Source organism: Desmodus rotundus, chromosome 6 (assembly GCF_022682495.2).
Source record: "Desmodus rotundus isolate HL8 chromosome 6, HLdesRot8A.1, whole genome shotgun sequence".
NCBI lineage: Eukaryota > Metazoa > Chordata > Mammalia > Chiroptera > Phyllostomidae > Desmodus > Desmodus rotundus.
Window position 1 is genome coordinate 64,992,680 of NC_071392.1, and position 17,318 is coordinate 65,009,997.

At 34.4% G+C, this 17,318-nt stretch overlaps 1 protein-coding gene across 8 annotated transcripts in view; it reads left to right on the forward strand.

Moving 5' to 3' along the window:
* The window catches only part of CFTR (CF transmembrane conductance regulator), a 209,671-nt gene that overhangs the window by 152,378 nt on the left and 39,975 nt on the right, over positions 1-17,318 (forward strand). For 7 of the 8 annotated variants that reach the window (XM_053926745.1, XM_053926748.2, XM_045191452.3 and 4 more), the window contains one exon: positions 481-732. The exons of the other annotated variant lie outside the window; for it this stretch is intronic. In XM_053926745.1, the coding sequence (XP_053782720.1) occupies positions 481-732 (252 nt within the window). The remainder of the gene's footprint in view (positions 1-480; positions 733-17,318) is intronic. 8 annotated transcript variants of the gene reach the window in all.

Consider the following 17,318-nt stretch of genomic DNA (forward strand, 5'->3'; position numbering starts at 1 on the left):
CCCCTTGCCATCATCTAATCCCTTGAGTATAGTTTGGCTATTTATGTGTAGCTTGCATAACTGAGAATAAGTGATTACAAAAATAAACAGGTCTATCCAAAGCCCATTTATATACTGTATTTTGCTGTGTATAATGTGCACTTTTTGCCCCAAATTTTGAGGGAAAAATAAGGATGCACATTATACATGGGTATAATGATTACATACCGTGGGTATAATAATTCCATGAATAATGTGCACAAAAACATGGGTGCACATTATTCACAGCAAAAAGTAGCTCCTACTTCATTCTCTTTGGTTAAACTTTTAATTATATCCAATTTCCTGTGATTTCATTGACAAACCTTATGACAAATAAGCAAGAGGTAAGTAAGCTAGTGTTATATCCTACAAGTTATTTTTTAGGAAACATCAAACTAATTATGACATTGTCCACAGCTCTAAAACAAACAATATAAAATATTGTTATTTTCATTTTAGATGCGGTCTGTGAGTCGAGTCTTTAAGTTTATAGACATGCCAACAGAAGAAAGTAAATCTACCAAGTTGATCAAACCATCCAAGGATGATCAGCTCATGAAAGTTATGATTATTGAGAATCAGCACGTGAAGAAAGATGACCTCTGGCCCTTAGGGGGCCAAATGATCATCAAAAACCTCACAGCAAAATATATAGACAATGGGAATGCCATATTGGAGAACATTTCCTTCTCAATAAGTCCTGGCCAGAGGGTGAGATTTCAACATTACTTGCTTTGTTAGACCTGGGTTCAGTAAGTGAATCTCAGTAGCCTGGAGTAATGTGTTCATAGAGTCCATTTGTAACACCATTATTGTAGACTAGGATTCATATTGAACATACATATTTCAAGTTATTATTATATGGAGTCATTATTTTATCCATATGAAATTTAGTTTGCAGAGTCCTGAGTCTATATAATAGGTTAAGTTAAATGTGATTCTACTTGCAGAGTATTTAATTGATTGCTAGGTTACTAACTAAAGAAGCCATTAAATAAACCAAAATTATGACATGTTTTAGATTTTGCATCTTGAAACTATCTGCCAGAGAAATATTTGGTTATTGACTTTGTCTAATGTCTTCTTAAATTTTACCTAATTTGTACTCTGTCAAAGAAGTGGTACTTTTTTCCTTCATTTTTTTTTCAGTTTGTTTAGTTGGAGTTTTTATCAAGGTATGGATTAATTTTTCCCAATAATTTTCTAAGCAAATTTTATTATTTAATAAGCAAAAACAACTGTATTATTTTGAAGCATTCTTTATGGATCCCGGCACTGGGCTGAACATATAGAAAGTACTCAAGTATTCTGATTCTGGAATTGATTCTTGGAGAAAGAGATTATCATTATTTCTACATTTTATGCTGTATAAATATGATTTAATATTGTCTTCAAATCCCACATTCTGGGCCACTCCATAAATCTAACAGGAGTATTATATTGTTTTGATTGTTTTCTTTTTAAAAAAACTGAGATAGAATACAAGAAAGACATTTTTTAAGAAAGCTGAATTGAAAAACTTCCTGTCTTTATAGTTTAATTTCAAATAGATATTTTTAAACTATTGAGATAATGGTCAGGAAAGTTTATTAGGCCACTATTTCTATCAATACATAAAAAGAGACTATTATCACCTGCTTTTGTCCATAAGTTTAGGAATATTTGATAATTTAATACACTGGATAAAGTTCAGTTAACAAGAAGTATAAAATGAGCAAAAGTTCCTGCATACCTTAATAAATGGCTTAAAGTGGCATACTGGAAATTTTGACTCACCTTTTTAATCTTATAGTTAGGATAAATAAATTCACGTGATACTAAAATTAGCTATTATATTTCCTTATATTGTAAAGAATGGGGCTTTATTTTTTTTGATAAAAAACAGTTTTAAATGGGCATAAATGGAAAGACTTAGATTTGTATTGAATTTACCCCTGATATTAGAATGAGGTTGTTTATGGGAACTTGTTTTATATCATAGCTCTCATGAAGTCTCTGAGATTTTTGACATTTTTGTTTCATTATTGAACTCAGAAAAATGTCAAAATTATGCTTTGGAACTATGTAAAATTAATGATTTGCCTTCACTCCTCCCTTGCATCGAGATAAGCATTATCAAGTACTCTTTTTTGCTTTATACATCAAAGAATGCTGTCAGCAGCTCAGTGTCTCTGGAGTCACCAGGACACATGCCTAAAGTGCTGTCAGCAACTTATAAAAAATTGCAACAGATAGTTTGATTTTTGACTGTTGATTTTTACCACAGCTTTCTACCTTTGACCAGGGTGGAAAGCTGTGGTAAATCATTTGCTTTCCTTCCTCTTGACATCTTCCCACCCTGTAGCTTTGCCAGTGCTCACTTGCCCACTCAATTAAAGTCAACCAAATCCTAGTACAGTGACAGAATTTGCAGAGCCCTCTTTCCTGTGCACAGTTTCCCTAATGTGAGAGTAGTAATCAGAGATGCTGTAAAATAAGCAAAAAACAATACGCTCAGGCATCTCATTTTCCTTGAACCTATTCGTGGAAACCAGGCCATGTGTGTTCAGTAACTATTCTTTTCAAGGCAGTGTCTAGTTGCTGTGGGTATGGATCTTGCCATCCATAGATGGAAACTAATGTTTATTGGGTAGTTATCATGCACTAATCACTGTTTAAATACCTTTGTTTGCTATCACATTTGATCTTATTATAACTCAAAAAGGTACCTACTATTACCCTTTTTGTACACAATGGAAGAAACCGAAGTTCAATTAAGTGACTAAGATAGCAGGGATCTTAAACTCAGATAGACCCAGGTCTATCTAACTTGAAGGTTTTTTTTTCAAAGTTGCCACTGCTTCTCCTAAAAGAAGAAAAAGAAGGAGTAGAATAAGGGGTTTGGAGGAGAGAGAGAAAGGAGAGAGAGAGAGGGAGACAGAGAATGAGAGAGACACAGAGAGGAGGAGAAGGAACATGAAATTTTCCCAGGAGATGACAGTCTAGAAATACAAGTTCCAGTAAGGGGCTGAGGCAGATTTATTGTGGAGTTAACGAAACTTATGTTTCAAGTTTCAGAGAACTTCACTTGCTTGAGCCCCTTCCAAGGTCCCATGCCTATTTCTGTATTTATAATTTTCATCTTTATTCTTGAAGAGAGCTCCCCCTCCAAATTATATAAGCTTTAGGCTCCCAAAAGACTTTTGTTATACCCTTGAACAATGATTAAAATGCTAAGGTAATACAGAGGAGGAAGCAGTTAGTATCAGTTGGCTGATAGTTGAGCCATTCAGGAAAAGTTTTTCCTGAATGCCACAGGAAGTGGCATTTAGAATAAGACAGCCTTGAATTATGTATTTAAACAAATGAAGGTGGATGAAGAAGGGTGCTATCAGCAGAGAGAATATCACAAGACATGAAGGATGACAGAAAACAATTACTGCCTCAGTCAGGCTGGGGAATGCATAAAGGATGTCATGGGAGATAAGATTCTATGAATCTGGAGCACCAAAACAACAAAGGAAGTTGATGACTCAGAATATTCTAATTGATTTTGCTCCTAAGTGGTCTTTTATCATCTTTAAGAGCAATGACTCTCAAAGTGTGGTCCCTGGACCAGCATCATTTTCATCACTTAAATACTTGTGAGAAATGCATATTATTGAGCCCCACTGAGCTCTACTGAATAAAAATTTCTGGGGTTGGGAATGGTGGTCCTGCTTTGTCATACCTTCCAGGTAGTGCTGGTTCATGCCTGCCCAAGTGTGAGAACCCCTATTTAAAAGAGTCATTTGGTGTAGGGGAGTGAGTGTAGAAGTTCAATAACAAAAAGTTATTAAAGGAGTGAGTACTGAAGTGAGAAGCTATGTAGAGCAACAATGTTGGAAAAAGAAAAAGTAAGAACACCTGTCTAAGAGCATGGCTACATGGAGAGATTTGCCTTTGCACTAGAGAGGAATATGTTTTAAAACAGTTCAAGACAGGAGGAAAGGAGATCAGTGGAGTTAAAAGAGAAGTGAAGTTCAAAAGAATCATTGAGAAAAGAGTTGGGAAACTGAAAATGTTCATATTATACAGACTTAATCTTTTTAAGTTAACTACAAGCCAAAGTCATGGATTTGACTATGTTCATCTTCTTCAATGTTGTGTTGACTATTCGAGGTCTTTTGCATATTCATATGAACTTTAGAGTCAGTTTTTCAGATCCACAAAATAACTTTCTGGGATTTTGATTGGGATGACACTGAATCTGTAAAGTTGGGAAGAACTGACATTTTGGCAATATTTGAGTTTCCCTATCAGGAAACATGGAATCTCTCCATTTAATTTTTCTTTGACTTCATTCATCATAATTTTGTAGTTTTCCTGATCTGAATCTTGTGTATGTTTTCTTAGACTTATACCTAACTATTTGATTTTGGGGGCTGCTAACTTAAATGGTAATGTGTTTTTAATTTCAAATTCTACTTGTTCGTTGCTTATATATAGAAAGCAATTGACTTTTGTATATTAATCTTGTATCCTGCACCTTTGCTATTATCACTTATTATCTCCAGGAGTTTTATATTGATTCTTCTGAGCTTTAGGCATAGACAATAATGTCATGTGTGAGTAAGGACAGTTATATTTCTTCCTTTCCAATTTGTATACCTTTTATTTCCCTTTCTTATCTTATTTCATTATCTAGAACTCTTGATATGATGTCAAAAAGGAGTGATGAAAAGGGGACAGCCTTGCTTTGCTCCTAATGTTAGCAAAAAAATTTGACTATTTCACTATTAGGTATGATGTTAGCTATAGAGTTTTTGTAGATGTCCTTATCAAGTTAAGGAAGTTCCCCTGTATTCCTAGGTTATTGACAGTATTAGTAAGATCATGTAATTTTCTTATTTATCCCATTGATGTGATGAATTAAATCAATTGATTTTCAAATTTTGAACCAATCTTACATACCTGGGATAAATCCTCCTTGGTTGTGGTATGTAATCCTCTTTATAGAATGTTGTGTTTGATTTGTTAGTATTTTTTAAAAGATTTTTAGATCTATGTTTATGAGAAATATGGGTCTGTGAGGTCTTCAAATAGTTTTGATATTATGTGAATGCTGGCCTCACAGAATGAGTCAGGAAACATTTTCTCTGTTTTTATCTTCTGGAACAGATTGTAGCAAATTGGTAGAAACTCTAAATGGTTGGTAGAATTCACCAGTAGAATTCACAATCTATCTGGGCTTGGTGATTTCTGATTTGGAGGAATATTAATTAGTAAATAAATATTCAATTTATTTAAAATATATATACCTATTCAGATTGTCTTTTTCTTCTTGTGTCAGTTTGTCAGATTGTGTCTTTCAAGGGAATAGTCCATTTCATCTAATTATCAAAGTAGTGGGTGTTGAGTTGTTCATAGGTATTCCTTAATTATTCTCTTAAACATGGGATATATAATCATGTCCCCTCTTTCATTTTTTATGTTAGTAATTTGTGGTAATCTCTCTTATTTTCTTGGATAACGTGACTAGAAACTTATTGATTATATTGATCTTTTCAAAGTATCAACTTTTGCTTTCTTAATTTTTCTCTAATGATTTCTTGTTATCCATTAAATTAGTTGATTCTGCTCTAATTTTATTATTTCTTGTTTTTGCTTATTTGCTCTTCTTTTTTGTAATTTGCTCTTCTTTTTCTAGTTTTCTATGACAGATTAGAATATTGATTTTATATGTCTCTTCTTTTTCTTTTTTTTTGGTGAAAAGGAAAGGAATTATTTATTTAAAAGTTATACAGACTTAGAGTAATGACTTAATGTCTTCATTAAAATACTAAACTCCTTTAGAATACCCACAGACGTACACAGTCCTTCCTTCTCCCTCTGTTCAGTCTGGGGTACCGTATTTCAGGAAGAGAAGTAGAAGTCCATCCAGCACCATCAGCTGTGTTGCTGCCATAGGGTCCCCACTCTGTCAAAGCCGCATGGTTCTCTCCCCCTACTCCACCAAAACCGTGTGGCCCTCTCCCTTCTCCAAGCTCTCAGGCAGGCGCTGTAACCAAGGGGAGTTGCCTCCTAGTTCATCTCTTCTTTTTCTATATATATAATTAATGCTATAAACTTCCCTCTGTACTGGTTTTGCTGCATACCACACATTTTGAAAAAATTATATTTTAATTTTTACTTGTTTGAAATATTTTCAATTTTTTCCTGAGTTTTCTTTTTTGACCCAATTATTTAGTCTCCAAGTATTTGGAAATTTTCCAGCTATCTTTCTATAATTGATTCCTAGTTTAAAATATTCTGTGGTCTGAGAGCATACATTGTAAGATTTCTACTCTTGTTTGTCGAGGCATGTTTTATGGCCCATAATGTGATTTATTTGGATAATGTACTGTGCAATCTTGAGAATAATGTGTATTTTGCTGCTATTAGATGAAGTAGTTGATACATGTCAATTATATTTAGTTGACTGATGGGTCCATAGAGTTTAATTGTATCCTTGCTGCCTTTCTTGCTGCTGTATCTGTCCATTTTTGATAGCATATTGACCTCTCTAACTGTAATATGGATTCATCTATTTCTCTTTGGAGTTCTGTCAATTTATGCCTCCTTAAAAAGTTTTTTTTGTCTGTATATGGTTGACCTAGAATTTGCAATATATATTTTTAGGTAATTCATGTCACATTTAAATAACATTATAGTATAATACTTCACAGTTAGTACAGGTATGTTATTATAACAATATTCCCAACTCCTCCCTCTTGTTCCTTATAATGTTGCTGCCATTAATGACACTCATACAGAAGCATATGTACTATAAACTTACATAATTGAATATATTGTTACTATTATTATTTAAACAAACTTATCTGTTAGATCAATTAAAATAATAAAAATAATTTAAAAATTTTATCTTTATTTATTCTCTCATGCTCTTCCTTTTTAATGTAAATCTAAGTTTCTGACATATTTTCCTTTTCTTTAAAGAACTTTTTGAAACACTTTTTGCAAAGCTGGTATACTGGCATCAAACTCAATATTTGTTTGAGAAAATTTTTATTTCTCCTTTACTTTTGAAGGATAATTTCACAGGGTACTGAATTCTAGTTCTGTGGGTTGTTTTCTCTCAACACTAAACATTTCACTCCATTCTCTTTTTGCTTGCATGTTTTCTGAAGAGTGGTTGGATTTATTTTTTTCTACGTATGTATGTATGTATGTATGTATTATTGTTCATGTACAGTTGTCTCCATTTTCCCATCACCACTTTCCCCCCAATGCACCCCCTACCTTCCACCCTCAACCCTTCCCTTCTTTGGCTTTCTCCATGGGTCCTTTATACAAGTCCCTTAATGACACTTTCCCTTCTTTCCACCATTACCCCCCTCTCCTCCACACCTCTGGTTACTGTTAGTTTGTTCTTTATTTCACTCTGGTTATATTTTGCTTGCTTGCTTGTTTTGTTGATTAGGATCCACCTATAGGTGAGATCATACAGTATTTGTCCTTTACCACCTGGCTTACTTCATTTAGCATAATGCTTTCCAGTTCCATCCATGCTGTTGCAAAGGGTAGGAGTCCCTTCTTGCTTTTTGTTGCATAGTATTCTATTATGTAAATGTACCATAGTGTTTTGATCCACTCATTTGCTGATAGGTACCTAAGTTGCTTCCAACACTCAGCTATTGTAAACTGTGTGGAAATGAACATTGGGGTGCATAGGTTCTCTTGAATTGATGTTTCAGGATTCTTAGTGTATAATCCCAGCAGAGGAATTGCTGGTTCAAAGGCAGTTCCATTTTTAGCTTTTTGAGGAAATTCTATACTGTTTTTCACAGTGACTGCACCAGTCTGCATTCCCTCCAACAATGTACTAGGATTCACTTTCTCCACAATCTTGCCAGCACTTATTGTTTGTTGATTTGTTTATGATGGCCATTATGACCAGTGTGAAGTGGTATCTCATTGTGGTTTTACTTTGCATCTCTCTGATGGCTATTGATGATGAACATCCTTTCATATGTTCCTGGGCCCCCTGTATGTCCTCCTTAGAGAAGTGTCTGTTCAGGTCCTTTGCCCATTTTTTAGTTGGATTGTTTGTCTTCTTGGGGTGGAGTTGTGTGAGTTCTTTATATATTTTGGAGATCAAACCCTTGTCTGAGATATCATTTGCAAATATATTTTCCTATGTGGTTGGTTCCCTTTTCATTTTCCTGATGTTCTCTTTAGCTGTGCAGAAGCTTTTTATTTGGTTAAGTCCCATTTGTTTATTCTTTCCTTTAAGTCCCTTGCTCTAGGGGACATATGGGTGAAAATATTGCTGCTTGTAATATCTGAGATTTTTCCTGCTTATGTTCTTCTGAAGAACTTTTATGTTATCATGACATATATTTAAGTCTTTTATCCACTTTGAATTTATTTTTGTGAATTGTGTTAGTTGGTGATTGAGGGTTTTTTTGTTTGTTTGTTTGTTTTGCATGTAGCTGTCCAGGTCTCCCAACACCATTTTTTGAAGAGGCTATCTCTACTCCATTTTATGCTTCCGCCCCCTTTGTCAAATATTAAATGACAATATAGACTTGGGTTTATTTCTGGGCTCTCTATTCTGTTCCATTTATCTATGTGTCTGTTCTTATGCCAGTACCAGACTGTTTTGATTACTGCAGACTTGTAATATAGTTTGATGTCAGGTACGGTGATCCCTCCTAAGTTGTTCTTCTTTCTCAAAATTGCTGCAGCTATTCGGGGTCATTTATGGTTCCATATAAATTTCTGAAATGTTTGTTCTATAGCTGTGATGTATGTCATTGGTATTTTAATAGGGTTTGTATTGAATCTGTAGATTGCTTTGGGTAGTATAGATATTTTGATGATGTTAATTCTTCCAATCCATGAACACGGTAATGCTTAGATTTATTTGTGTCTTCCTTAATTTCTTTCTTCAGAGTTGTGTAGTTTTCTAACTACAGGTCTTTTATCTCCTTGATTAGGTTTATCTCTAGGTCCTTATTTTTCTTGTTGCTATAGCAAATGAGATTTTTTTCTGATTTCTGTTTCTGATATTTCATTGTTGGTGTACAAAAATGCCTTCAATTTCTGAATATTGACTTTGTGTCCTTTGATTTGCCAAATTCACTTATTAGGTCAAGTAGATTTTGGTGGAGTCTATAGGGTTTTCTATGTGCACTATCATGTCATTGCCAACAATGACAGTTTTACTTCCTCCTTTCCAATTTGGATGCCTTTTATTTCTTCTTGGTCTGAACACTGTGGCTAGGACTTCCAATTCTATGTTGAATACAAGTGGTGAAAGCAGACATCCTTGTCTTGTTCCTGATCTTAGTGGGAAAGCTTCTAGTGTTTGCCTGATGAGTATGATGTTGACTGCAGTTTCTTCATTTATGGCCTTTATTATGTTGAGGAATGCTCCCTTTATTCCCATTTCATTGAGTGTTTTATCATTAATGGGTGTTGTACCTTATCAAATGCTTTTCCTGCATCTATTGATATGATCATGGGATTTTTGTCTTTCCTGTTCTTCATGTGATGTATTACATTTACTGATTTGTAAATATTGTACTTTCCTTGCATCCAAGGGTGAATCACAATTGATCCTGGAGTATGATCTTTTTAATGTATTGCTGGATGCAATTCACTAATATTTTGTTGAGGATTTTCACATCTATGTTCATCAGCAATATTGGCCTGTAGTTTTCTTTCTTTGTTGTGTCTTTATCTGGTTTTGGGATTAGGATAATGCTGGCCTCATAAAAAGAGTTGGGGAGTCTTCCCTCTTCTTAGATTATTTCAGAATAGTCTGAAAAGGATAATGGTTAGCTCTTCCTTAAATGTTTTGTAAAATTCTCCTGTGAAACTGTCCAGCCAAGGTCTTTTGTGTGCTGGGTGTTCTTTGATTACTGCTTCAATTTCACCAGCTGTTAATTGGTCTGTTCAGGCTTTCTGGTTCTTCTTCATTGAGTTTTGGAAGATTATATTTTTCTACAAATTTGTCCATTTCACCTAGGTTTTCAAATTTCTTGGCGTATACTTCTTTGTAGTAATTTCTTACAATCCTTTGTATTTCTGTGGTATCAATTGTAATTTTTCCTCTTTTCATTTCTGAATTTATTTATTTGGGTCCTCTCCCTTTTTTTTTTCTTGATGAATCTGATTAAAGGCTTGTTGATTTTGTTTATATCATCAAAGAACCAGCTCCTGGATTTATTGTTATTTTGAAATGTTCTTTTAGCCTTTATGTTGTTTAATTCCACTCTTGATTATTTCCTTCCTTCTACTCAGTCTAGGTTTTGTGTGTTGTTGAAAGTTGTTTCATTTAATTCTTAGCTTTATTCCTCTATCAGTAAGGTGATTTTCCCACTGGTTTCTTTCAAGATTTTCTCCTCTCTTATTTTCTTACTTTAAATATGATATGCCTACATGTATTTTCTTGGTATGTTATCTGAGCTTCTTGGACCTGTGGTTTAGTTTATTGAAATTAATATGAGGAAGTTCTCAGCCATTATTTCTTCAGTATTTCTTTGTTTTTCTTTCTTCTCCTTCTGGTATTCCCATTACAGGATTCTTATACCTTTGGTGCTATCCCACAGTTCTTAGATATGTTATTTTTTCAGTCATTTTTCTCTTTGTTGGTTTGGAGGTTTCTTCAAGGGCCAAGATTCTTTCCTCAGCCATGTTCAATCTACTAATAAGCCCATCAAAGGCATTCTTCATTACTCTGACAGTGCTTTTTTTTTTTTAATCTCTAGAATTTCTTTTTGATTCCTTATTAGAATTTCCACCTCTCTGCTTACTTTATCTATCTGTTCTCACATATTTTCTATTAAATATCTTAACACATTATTCATAGTTGTTTTATATTCCATTGATAAATTCAGCATTTCTGGTATATCTTACTCTGGTTCTGCAACTTGCTCAGTCTCTTCCAACTGTATTTTTTGCTTTTAGTATGCCTTGCACTTTTGTGTTGAAAAGTGTATATAGTGGCCCTGGCTGGTGTGGCTTGGTGGATTGAGGGCTGGCCTGCAAACCAAAGTGTTGCTGGTTGGATTCCTAGTCAGGGCACATGCCTGGTTTGAGGGCCAGGTCCCCAGGTGGGGGAGCACGAGAGGCAACCACACAATGATATTTCTCTCCCTCCCTTCCTCTCTCTCTAAAAATAAATAAATAAATGTTTTTTAAGTGTACACAATGTACTGGATATAGGTACTCTGATAATTATACTTTTAGTGGCATAGGTTTGGGGGAAAGGGTAGTATTCTATAGGTCTATGATTAGGTCTCAGTCTTTTAGTGAGCCTGTTTCCTTGAGAAGTGAACCTCACAAATGGTTCTCAAATTTTTCTTCCCTAGATGTAACAAAATGGCTAGTGTAGGCTAAATTAATGAGAGTCTAATAATAATAATAAAAAAAACAGTAGTTTAGGTTCTGGTAAATAGTCTCTTGAGGGAGTCCTCAAGAAGAACAAAATACTCTTGGGGTATTGCAAATTTGTTGCTTTCCCCCACCTTGTGCTGGATGCACAAGGGAATTTTTCTGTGTTCTCCACTGTGATGTAACAAACCTGGCTGCACTCCTGGAGGTAACACTCACAAAAGTGTGCTCTTCACCATGAGTGGTCTCCCTGGAGTTTTTTCCTCTTCAGACTTGCCCACATTGAGCTTCCAACAATTAGTAAGTTAAAGTTTAAGAGGTATCTTGTTATGAGTTCATGCTGTAGTCAGTTGTGATTCTCTGTATCTACTTGTTTAACTCTTTTTTTCTTTTTTTTTTTTTTGGTGGCAGCTTTTTGCCCTATGACTCTCTGACAGGTCTATGAAGCATTTTATTTTATTTTTTTCAGTTTGCTCAGCTTTTTACTTATTAGGATGAGGTATGACATCCAAGTTTCTTATATGCTAGACCAGCAATTGGAAATCTTGTTTTTCATCTTTTTATCCCATTTTTTAGCTCATTACTGAGCTTACTATATGTAAATGAGTGAATCAATGAATGGCTTATCCCCATTTCTAGGTAATATGATTGTTTAGAGTGGGAATTGAGTCTTAAAATGTTACACTGAGCAGCTCTCTTAAGAATGCCATATCTACTGCCTTGCCCTTAAGATCTATGTTAGCATTTTGCAAACTAACAAAATGCCCCAACATATTTCTTTCACATTGAATTAATTTGAGACAAATTTAATTTCTATTTTGATTATCCAGAAATCCTCCAAGTTCAGCTGTAGTCAGATTCATTTTCTTGAAAAAATTTTTTGAAAAGCACTGATGTGGACATTTCTTGTTTAATTTCAATGGATTTCAGTATTGTTGATTTTTTAGTGTTTCTGGGTCAGTTCAGACTAATATAACAAGCTATCATTGGCTAGGTGGCTTTTAAACAGTAGAAACTTATTTCTCACAATTCTGAAGGCTGAGAAGTCTGAGATCATGGTGCCAGCAGATTTGGTGTCTGTGGAGAGCCCACTTCCTCATAGAGGTCTATCTGCTCACTGTGATCTCACATGTTGGAAGGATTGAAGAACTTTTCTGGGGCCTTTTAATAAGGACACTAATCCCATTTGTAAGGGTTCCACTTGGATGACCTAAACACCTCCCAAAGTCCTTACCTCCTAATTCAATCACAATGGGGGTTAGGATTTCAACATATGAAGTTAGTGGAGACTCAAATATTTAGTCCATAGCATGGTGAAAAGATGAAAATAATCAATATTTGTACACAAAAATTATTAATCTTCATATTAAAACATTATGTCCATAGCAATTATTTTAGGGAAAAGATATCCTACTAATTATATTGCTCTTACTTTGGGCATTTAGTTTACCGAAACTGCACTTCAAATTTTATTTTCTTTATTTTTTAATTGAATTTATTGGGGTCATATTGGTTCACAAAATCATACAGGTTTCAAGTACATAATTCACCAAAACATCATCTGCACACTGCATCATGTGTCCACCTCCCCAAGCAAAGGCTCTTTCTGTACCCATTTCCCCCCAGCCCCCTGCCTATCCACAGCTCCGTTTTCCTCTGGCTATTACCACACTGATGTCTGTGTCTATGTGCTATATATATACATATGTTTTTATTTCTTCACTTTCTTTCATTCAGACCTCAATGCTCCTCCCCTCTGACACCTGTCAGTCTGTTCCATGCATCCATGCCTCTGTTCCTATTCTGTTTGTCAGTTCATTTTGTTCATTAGATTCCACATACAAGAGAGATCATATAGTATTTCTTTCTCTGACTGGCTTATTTCACTTAGTATAATAATCTCCAGGTCCATCCATGCTGTCACAAAAAGTAAGATTTCCTTTTTATGGCCACATAATATTCCATTGTGCAAATGTGCAACAGTTTTTTTTTATCCACTCATGTACTGATAGGCACTTGGGCTGCTTCCAAATCTTGGTTATTATAAGTAAAACTGCAGTGAACATAGGGCTGAATACATTCTCTCGAATTACTGTTTTGGGTTTATTTGGATATATTCAAGGAATGGGATTACTAAATCAAAAGGCAGTTCCATTTTTAGTGTTTTAGTAAACTCCAAACTGTTTTCCACAGTGGCTGCACCAGTCTGCATTCCCACAAACAGTGCATGAGGGTTCCCTTTTTTCCACATCCTTGCTAGCACTTGTTTGTTGGTGTATTTATGATAGCCATTCATACAGGTGTGAAGTGGTATCTCATTGTAGTTTTAATTTTCATCTCTCTGATGATTAGTGACATTAAGCAATTTTTCATGTCTTTTGGCCATGTGTATATCCTCTTCATAGAAATCCTCTATTCTGGTCCTTCACTCATTTATTTTTAAAGAGTAGAAATTAAAAAAAAATCTCACCCAAGGATATGTTTATTGATTTCAAAGAGAGAGGAAGGGAGGGGAAGAAAGAGAGAGAGAGAAATTGATGTGTGAGAGAGAGTCATCAATTGGTTGACTCCCGTATATACCCCTTCCATGGATTGAACCTGCAACATTTGGCATATGGAATAATGCTCCAACCAACTGAGCCACCTGGCCTGGGATGCCCATTTTTTAATTGGGTTGTTTGCATTCATGTTGAATAGAATAAGTTCTTTATATATTTTGGAAACCAACACTTTATCACGTGTATCATTGACAAATATGTTCTCCCATTCAGTGGGTTTCCTTTTCATTTTGTTGATGGTTTCTTTTCCTGTGCAAAAGCTTTTGAGTTTGATGTAGTCCAATTTATTTTTTCCTTGTTTGCCTTGCCTGAAGTGATATCAGCAAGAATATTGCTACTAGAAATGTCTGAAATCTTACTACCTATGTTTTCTTCTAGGAGTTTATGGTTTCAAATCTTACATTTAAGAATTTAGTCCATTTTATGTTTATTCTTGTGTGTGGTATTAGTTGGAAGTATAGTTTTTTTTTCCTTTTTCTTTTTTTGCATGTATCTGTCCAGTTTTCCCAACACCATTTATTGAAGAGACTATCTTTTCCTCTTTGTATGTTCTTGCCTTTGTCAAATATTTATTGAACATATGGGTGTGAGTTTATTTCTCTGCTTTGTTTTGTTTCATTGATCTTTATGACTGTTTTTGTGCCAATACCACGTTGTTTTGACTACTATGGCCTTGTAGTTTAGTTTGATACCAAATAGTGTGACACCTATAACTTTGTTTCTCTTTCTCAAGATTGCTGAGGCTATTGAAGATCTTTTGTGGTTCCATATATATTTTTGGAATATTTGTTTTAGACATTCAGAGATATGCCATTGGTATTTTAATAAGAATTGCATTGAAACTGTAGATTGTTTTGGACAGTATGGACATTTTAATGATGTTAATTTTTCCTAACCATAAATACAATATATGCTTCCACTTATTTGTATTTTCCTAAATTCTTTCTTCAGTATCTTAAAATTTTCTGAGTAGAGATCTTTTACCTCCTTAGTTAATTTTATTCTTAGGTATCTCTCTCTTTTTCTGTTGCAAGAGTAAATGGGATTGTTTTCTTAAATTTCTGTTTCTGATAGTTTATTATTGATATATAAAAATGCCACCAATTTCTAAATATTAATTTTGTATCCTACTACTTTACTGAATTTATTGATTAGATCTAGTAGATTTTTGGTTTTCTTTAGGGCTTTCTATGTATAATACCATGTCATCTGCAAATAATCACAGTTTTACTTCCTCCTTTACAATTTGGATGCCTTTATTTCTTCTTGATTCAATCACTGTGGGTAGGACTTTAAATAGTGTGTTGAATACAAGTTGTGAAAGCAGACATCTTTGTCTTGTTTCCTTCCCTTAGGGAAAAAGCTTTTAGTTTTTGCCCACTGAGTACGATTTTGGCTGTAGGTTTGTCATATATGACCTTTGTTATGGTGAAGTATGATCCCTCTATTAACACTTTGCTGAGAGTTTTTAATTATAAATGGGTGTTGGATTTTGTCAAATGCCTTTTCTGCTTCTACATGATCTGTTGTATGATCATAAAATTTTTATCCTTCATTTTGTTTATATGTTGCATCATGTTTATTGACTTGCAAATATTGCACTAATCTTGCATCCCCAGAATAAATCCTATTTGCTCATGGTGTATGTTTTTAATGTATTGTCGGATCTGATTTACTAATAGTTTGTGGAGCATTTTAGTATCTGTGCTCATCAGGGATATTGGCCTCTAAGTTTCTTTCTTGGTACTATCTTTATCTGGTTTTATAGTTAAGATATTGAGGGGATTGTAAAAAGACTTGGGAGTCTCCCTTCCTCCTGATTTTTTTGGAATACTTTGAGAATAAGTGTTAGTTCTTCCTTGAATGTTTGACAAGTTTTGTCTATGAATCCAACTGGTCTGAGACTTATGTTTGCTGGGAGTTTTTTAATTACTGCTTTAATTTCAGTAGTTGTAATTGGTCTATTCAGGTTTTCTGATTCTTCTTCATTCAGTTTGGAAGATTGTAAGTTTCTAGGATTCTATCCATTTCAGCAAGTTGTCCAATTTGTTGGCATGTAGTTATTCATACTATTTTCTTACAATCCTTTGTATTTCTGTGGTGTCACTTATTACTTCTATTTCATTATTGATTATATATATTTGGGCCCTCATATTTTCTTCATAAGTCTGGTTTAAGGTTTGTCAATCTTGTTTATCTTTTCAAAGAACCAGCTTTTGGTTTTGTTGATCTTTTGTGGGTTTTTTTAGACTCTTTCATTTATTTCTGCTCTGATATTTATTATTTCTTTTCTTCTTCTTACTCTGGGCTTTGTTTGTTTTTCTTTTTCTAGTTATTTTAGGTATAGGGTTAGATTTTTTATTTGATATTTTTCTTGCTTCTTGAGGTAGGCCTGTAATGCTATGAACATTCCTCTCAGGACTGTTTTCTCTGTATCCCATAGATTTTGGTTTGTTTTGTGTTCATTTTCATTTGTTCCCAGGTAACTTTTGACCTCTTCCTTGATCTCATTGTTAACCTTTCCCTTGTTTAATAACATGTTTTTTAGCCTCCACGTGTTTGCATGTTTTTCAGTTATTTTATTTTTATTTTTTATTTTAAAATTTTTTATTGTCATTCAAGTACAATTATCTCCATTTACCCCCCATTACTCCACTCCACCCCAGCTATCCCCATTTCCTACCCTTGATCCTTCCCCTCTTTGGTTTTGTCCATGTATCCTTTATACATGTTCCTTGATGACCCTTCTCCTTCTCTCCCCCATAATCCCCCTCCCCCTGCCCCTCTGGATACTGTCAGTTTGCTCTTTATTTCAGTGTCTATGGTTATATTTTGCTTGCTTGTATGTTTTGTTGATTAGGTTCCACTTATAGGTGAGATCATATGGTATTTGTCTTTCACTGCCTGGCTTATTTCACTTAGCATAATGCTCTCCAGTTCTATCCATGCTGTCACCATGGTAGGAGCTCCTTCTTTCTCTCTGCTGTGTTACTTTATTGTCATTGACTTCTAGTTTTGGTCAGAGAAGGTGCTTGCTATAGTTTCAATATTCTTAAATTTATTCTTATTTTGTGTCCTAATATGTGGTCTGTCTTTGAGAATGTTTCATGTGCACTTGGAAGGAATGTATATTATGATGCTTTGGGATGAAATGTCCTGTAAATATCAATTAAATCAAATCAATCCAGTGTGTCATTTAAGGTCACTGTTACCTTGTTGTTTTTTGTGTAGAAAATCTATCCATTGATGTCAGTGGGGTGTTAATTCCCCTACTATGACTATATTGCTGTCGATCTCCTCCTTAATGTCCACCAAAATATTTTTTGTATATATTTAAGTGCTCCTATGTTGGGTGCATATATTTTTACAAGTGTTACA